The following is a 7,266-nucleotide window of genomic DNA, read 5'->3' on the forward strand; positions in this document are numbered from 1 at the left end:
GAAAAAAACCCAAACCCTACACTCTTTAGAACAACAACAAAATAACTGTAACAGATGAGCAAGTAAAATTGCCTTGGTTGCTTTAGCATTATTTATCAATATTATGCAAAGTTACTTCAGAAAATGTATCATTTCAACTAACACCACTGATGAGGGGAAAAAAACCTAAGAAATAAAAGTGTGATAACAAAGATGACCTATGTAACAAGATACAAGCACTTCCCTTCCATCACATCTAGACTTTCTGACCCAGTCACATGTTCTAATTGAAAACAAAACTTTATAGCTCAAATAATCTGCAGTTTTTCTTCCAATAGTGAATACTTTGGTTAAATATAGTTATTTTACATGAAATCCAACTGTTGCAATTTTTCTTGTGCATGTTGATTCACAAAATTACAAAATTTTCAGTTTAAATTTGCACTAGCAAGTGAAAGAGCTACCAAATTATCTGGACTGTAAACATACTAATTAGATTTTCTAAGTTATGTCTGAGTAACTCCAGAAATATGCAAACTAGGCTTGTTACAGACATTTAATTATCAAGAGCTATCATTCGCTGGATGTCCAGTAGGATACAACTATGACTTTTACTAGCAAGTGTTCTACCATGGAAATTAAAACTTCCTGAATTGAAAAGGGAACATTATAATGAAGAGAATTATTTTTTACCAGTGAAATCCCTCACTAAAATCATCAAATGTGAAAAACACATAGGGTAGTTTGGACTATTGCTGTGAAGCAAGTCTACCTTACAAAGCAAAAGGCCTCTAGAATCTGTTTTAACTAACATTTTTAATGTTTCCAGTACTGTGGACCAAATTCTTGCCGATCCACTATGCCATTCAAAGAGGTCACAATCCTCCCAGAAGAGGGTTACTGCCTCTACTGACCTTCTGGGAAAACTCCTACTGTACCTTCTTGTACTTTTCAAAGTGTGCTCAGCTAGCATATGTGGTCTTTGTTAAACCATGTGATTTTGTTGGAAATGCCTGGAAAGCAACAAGCAGAACATCTTCCCAGAATGTTTTAAAGCAAATTGAATTCAATAGAATCTAAAGAAAGATACCTGATGACATGAGGACAGGTTACAGCTTCTTCTACTAGCATAGCTGCCCTTGGTGTCCACTACAGCTGTCACTTCCTTCTAGCTTCTTAAGTGTTTTAAGATACTGTTTAATGAGAAGGTGTAGTCTGGAAGATGACACTTAGTCAAAACAGTAATAAGGACAGGAAGGTTAAATTGTTGCTTGCCTTTGAATGCTAGCCCCTTCACATTGGCCTCATATAAATATAATACTGCATTAGAAAAACATTCAAAAATTGTTCCTACCACAGCCTGTATTGGACCTTTCCCCTCTGACATACTGTTTCCAGATAACACATTACTGCCTGAAGAATTTTGATTCTTATTATTAAACCTTTATATATGTATATAAAAAAGGAAACTATTTATTTCAAGGTTCCTTTATGGGATCCTGTCATGACCAATGGAATGTAGTTGTTTATTTTTAAACATTCTCCTTTCCTAATTAATGTGATGTGGTTCCACTCCAAACTCCATGTAATAAACAAAACCAGGGGAGAGGGAGGAGGATAGAGAATCACACGATGGCAGTTTATTACTGGTGGCAGCAAATGCCAAAGTAAAAAAGAAAAACTGTGATCATATATAATGCTACACTTCTTAATAACTGCATACATACAACAGATACTCATCAAATGTATCCAACAGCATATTTCTTTCCTGGGTGTCTAAGTTTCCTCAAGCACCATATAAACTTAAAATCTCATGCAAAATTATTATTTCCCATCTGCTACTGTGAGTAGAGAGTAGCATATCTGCCTTTTCCCCCAGCCCCCAAAAATGCAGTGTGGAAGAATTTTCTTTTTAAAAAGAACTGGAATGTGACTGGGTGACAAAGCAGCATTGCTAAACATGACTATGAACACCAGGATGCCTGCTGCACACAGGTTATTGCAGTTCTTACTTTATCTAGCTCTACAGAAAGCTCGGGATGTGCAGAGTGCCTCCTCTTTACACCTGCTGTAACCATAAGACTGAAGAAGACCATAACCAGCTTTACCATAAAACTGAAGTCAAAATGCATGAAGCTCTTGCTCTTTCCGCTCAGGGCCCAGCATTTTCCCAGACGATAGAACATTCTCCTTTACTCATCACAAGCAACATGAGTAAAGACAGCTTCCCACTTGCTTCTTTATGACTCACCAGAGAGGAACAGAGAGAGAAAAACCTCCAGCTCAGTCATTGAAATATTTACAGGTAAGGTACCTCATTAAATAGTCCTATTTCAAAGAATAAATCTACTGTCTATTTTATATGTAAAAAAAAAAAAAAAAAAAAAAAAAAAATCAATCTACAACATCCTCCCACTAAGTTCTAAACAAAGCAGTTTCACTGCTGACATTTAAATCAAGTGTTCTTACATGGCCTTGAGAAGAAAGATGGTAGGATCCCCTCAACATCTTGGGCTAATCCAATACTAGGACTGAGTCAATAAAAGAGGTATTAAACATATAGAGGCAGCCAAAGCATTTCTTAGATGTTTTGGTCACAGAACATGTCACTAGCGGTACACAGAATACTTCCAGCAGAAGAGTGGCTTGGGCTGCTTTCCACATTACGACAGAACGGTTACACAACTGTCATATCTGTACTTTCCCTTTGACCCTCTTCCCTTCTTCCACCTTACTTTGTCAACTTGAATAAAGGATTCAGTGTGCATACAGTACACACTGAAAAAAAACCACACAACATATAAGCTATACAGCATTTCATGTAGAGGCCTAACTAAACCCTCGGAATCATCTTGCAGTGCTTCATTGAATATAAAGGGGATGAGGGGCTATACCATAACCCTTCCCTCAGCAAAGTAACAGCTGCACATCCTTTAAGGTCACATTTAAAGGATCAGCAACCTTTCATGCCCTTCTCCTAGCCCATTTCAAATCCAAATTTCTATATATGGATACCCTAGAAGATGCAGTTCAGTAAGGCTCTCAAAACTGAACCACGTGAATCACTTTCCATGTAACATGTATTTTACCATGTCATGCCTGCATTATACATTCAACATACATGTAAGAACTATGATCAGCTATAAGGCTGAACAACTTGTTTTGTCATCAGTATTTATTAAAATCTTTTGAGTAACACCTAACTGTTCGAGATCAGTACTGTCAATTTTTGTAGCACCATCAGCTAAAAATGTGAATTTTTCATACTTTAAAGTGATGTTGTTCTGAATTTAAATTGATATATACTCGATCCAATTTTTTTCTGTCTATTCACATGGACTTTTACAAACATCTGGGAAATCTTCTCCAAGGGCCAGGCTTTCATTATCTTTGGCCTTTAGATTTGTACTGATATCTAGAAGTTTGTAAGGTTACAGACTAAAATCTTCTGACTGGTTTCTGGCATGACTAGAGAGATGGAGAAGTAGTACTTTATGAATATTCCCTGAGCACTAATAATTTTACTCCTTTAAATACATATTAGGAGGAATAGATAGCAGAAGTGAACAAGCAGAAAAAAGTGAAAAAAGATATGAAAAAAACCAAAAAGTCCTGAGCTAGGGAACTCCAGCACTTTTTTCTGCTGTCAGTTCTAAAATCTCAACCAGTACAAAATAATCATGTTTCAGTACCTAAAGAGTTTAGGTGAAAGGAGGGAATTAAAGCTATAGTTAAATATGCATTGGGAAAACATTCCCATTTACCAGATAGAAAAAGAGTAAACAAGTTAGTGGTTAAGGTCACTGAAAACAATATTCAGAGCAACTACTTCTAGCAAACTATGAATGTTTACTATTTTGTAGCCTGCCAATAAGAATACCACGGACAAACATTTACAGATCAATAATATGCTTTTACTAAGTATAGAACCAGAGAAGAGAGACTTTCAGACATCCTCTGTTCGATAATAACATAAAACATAGAATAGGGCAGGAACTTTGATATGGTTTTTAATTTTTAGAAAAAATAATTTCATCCAGGTGACTGCAGTATATCCCAGCACAAAAAGCAACTAACTTACTGTCCTTTTTGAGTATAACTTTCAGAAGTCACTTTTTATACATTGTTCCTGAAGTAGCTTAAGCAGTAATAGCAAACACATGGTAAAATAAAATGTTACACAAATCTTCAAAGCATTTTTTCCTGTTTTATGGATTTCACTAAACCAGTTCACTAGCTCTGTGACTGGACACTTATTCTCAACCCAATCCATGTGACACAATGCCTTTCAAATATTGCTAGCAAAATAAATGAGATTACTTAAATACATAGTAAGAAGAAACGAGCAAAAAAAAAAAAACCAAACATTCTCAAAAATATGAGAAAAGCAAACAGTTTTTCAGATGGATCATCATACAATTACAGCTACAATGTCAATCATACTGGCATGTCCCATTATTAGGCCTCTAACAGTTAATGACAGCTTTTTCTAATTGCACATTAAAGATGTGCATGTATATGTATGCATAAAGTGCATACACACATATCTTTATGTGCATAAAGATATGTATGCCAGAGAACACTTGCTCATACAGTCTAACCTGTACAGATGACTCTATGGCCTTATTTTTAGGTACCTCACACAGGACACATGGGCAGTCAGGTGCCTCAGAAAGAGGCCGTGCCACTGCCAAGAGCACACTCAGGTGTAAGAGAGCCAATTGCAAATACAGCAGAAAGGAAACGTATCTCAAACCTTGAAAACTGCATTTCCCACTGAGTCTTGTTAAGAGAACACAACCCCCTCTCAGCCTACTCCACAGTCACAAAGCCAGAGCATCCTCCTAGAAGGTAGGCTTTTGTGTCCACTCAGGCTTCAGACAGTGATTCAAACCTCCTGTTCCCTGATCGGATGCTTAGAATAGCGAGGCTAGAAAACCACCGACAGGCATCAGAATGAATTAATCAAAAAGCTATTGACAACAAAAAAATTACTTCATGGTATGAAACCTTCCTATAAAAGAGTCAAAACCAAGCTTAGAAACTGTGCAAACAGGCACTCAGGCTTTCTGAAGAATACAAACCAAACTACATTTTAAAACCCTATCTATAGATTTTCCAGATCTGTTCTGCACTTCACTTCTCATTTTAGTGCCCTCCTTCAACTACGACTTAAAAGCAAAAAGGGGGGAGGGGAAATTTAATGTATTTATCACTTGATCACTGAAAACACAAAAATAACACCTTGCTCCAAATATTACTTATTTTATTACAAGACAAACCAATACAGAGTCTCAAGACAGGTTAAAAATACAGGGACAAAAGCTAAAAACAAAAAAGCTATTAAAAACATAATACAAAATTGATTAAAAACTAAAATGATAGCATGTAAAAAATATAGTATTTTTTATTATGAAATACAACACAGAGAATTAGCTTTTCAATGAGTTATCATGAATTCAAAAGGAGAAGGTTGCGCAGAATGAAAAAAATAAACAGTTGTTGGAAGCTATTAGAAAGAAAACACTATACATGAAAATATAGATGCATGACAAAATATAATTAAATGTGTAAAATTCTTTTTCAACAGATGGAAGGCATGAAAATGTCTTTGTTTTGTTTTTTTCATTTAAATCAGAAGCCTCTCCATTAGCAAATAAGAAAACAGAATAGTTACTTCTTTATATTCCATAAGCAGCTTACACAATGTCAAGTTTGCCAACTTTTTTACATTGTAGTTATCAAAACATATCGACTTACAGAGGACAGCCACGGCTCCGGATTCAAACATGAGACATTCTTCTCTGTTTCTGGTTTCCACTATCACACTGAATGGAAGTGGATCCAGCTTGTGATAGACACGGTATCCTTTACTGAAAGCCATTTTGCCTCGATCAGAGGCGGTCCTGTCCAACACAAGATGATGTTAGTGAAACCTTCTTGTGCATCCATTTACATTCTACAAAGCAGGTCTGACTTGCATTCTTTCTGTGCATGTTTTAACAAAAACAAACTGAAAAAAAAAACCACCAAAAACCACAAAACAAAAACAAAAAACCACCCCACATTCTTCCTACCTCAGGAGACTCATTTTATCTCATGTTTCAAAACAAACCTAGAGACTATCTAAAGACAACATAACAATGTTTCAAAAGCACAACTGCGCAGAGAAACATGTTTCAAAATAAAGGATTTATTTAAAAGCTTCGCAAAGGCAATGAGAATTTATTTCATAAGACTTTAAAAAAAAGGTAAAAATACACAGGAATGGCATGTATCTTAATCATAAACTAATGCCAAATGCAGAGGACTAGAAGCCTGGGCAGGCTTCAATGTTTACATGTATTTTACTGATTCTGACCTTGTACAAAGAAACAGTATATTTGAAACACTAAAGCTGTTAAAACGTTTTAAAAGATCACACATACAAAAAACCCTGTTAACCTGTTTAGTGTTTCTTTTCTAAATGAAAGCAGCTTTTTGTTCGGATTTAAACCCTCCCCTGCAGCGGCTTGACGACTGAAACATTGCAGTATTGTACCAGTGAAACTGCCTACGAGACACACAGGTTAGACCTTCTTTTAAATCGATAAAGAAGGGGAAAAAAAAATAAATATATATATATATATAAACAAACGCGAGAGCAGCCAGTTTGAAAAGCTTAAGCTCAGGAAACACGCAGCAAGAGAAGATGCTTCTTGACAGCAAGGAGCGGGGTTTCCTTTAGCTCCCTGTCCATAACCTCTAGGACGGACACAGACTCAACGCCGCCAGCCCGGAACATGCCGGCTCCCGCCCTCCAGTGCAGCCCCTGAGGGCGCAGCATCGCCCGGGGTCCGACCCTTCCCCCGGAGCCCCTCTCCCTCGCCGGAGGGAAGGAAGGAAGGAAACCACCACACAGCCGCCAGTTCCCCACCGCCCAGCCCAAGGGGCAGCCGCGGAGCCGGCACCGGGCCAGCAGATCCCCGCTCCGATACCACCTGCCGCCCGCGGCAGGCTCGCACCGCTTCCCGCCACAGCCCGGTACCGCCGGTACCCGCGACAGCACTGACAGAGCCTCCATCTTGTCTGGCGCCAGCGGCGCCCCCGCGGCCCGAGCTCCGCAACGGCGACAGCCGGGCTGGCTCTGCCGCGCACTGACAGGCACCGAGCGCCGGCCGGCGGTGCCCCCTCCTCTGCCGCCGCCACCGTCGCCCCCCTCCCCATCCCCCGGCCGCAGCAGTACCAGCGCCTCCCTCACCGGCCGCGCCACCTGCCCCCGCCGCCGACGGCCGCCCGCTCCGCTCC

The 7,266-nt window shown here is 38.9% G+C and overlaps 1 protein-coding gene across 3 annotated transcripts in view; it reads right to left on the reverse strand.

Annotated features, from left to right (window-relative positions):
* SYNJ1 (synaptojanin 1) overlaps positions 1-7,266 on the reverse strand; it is a 61,363-nt gene extending 54,097 nt beyond the window's left edge. For all 3 annotated transcript variants that reach the window (XM_030469498.1, XM_030469496.1, XM_030469495.1), the window contains exons 1-2: positions 7,220-7,266; positions 5,740-5,885 (exon numbers count right to left, since the gene is read on the reverse strand). In XM_030469498.1, coding sequence (XP_030325358.1) covers positions 5,740-5,863 — 124 coding nt within the window. In that variant the 5' untranslated portion in view covers positions 5,864-5,885; positions 7,220-7,266. The remainder of the gene's footprint in view (positions 1-5,739; positions 5,886-7,219) is intronic.

This window comes from Calypte anna, chromosome 1, assembly GCF_003957555.1.
Source record: "Calypte anna isolate BGI_N300 chromosome 1, bCalAnn1_v1.p, whole genome shotgun sequence".
NCBI lineage: Eukaryota > Metazoa > Chordata > Aves > Apodiformes > Trochilidae > Calypte > Calypte anna.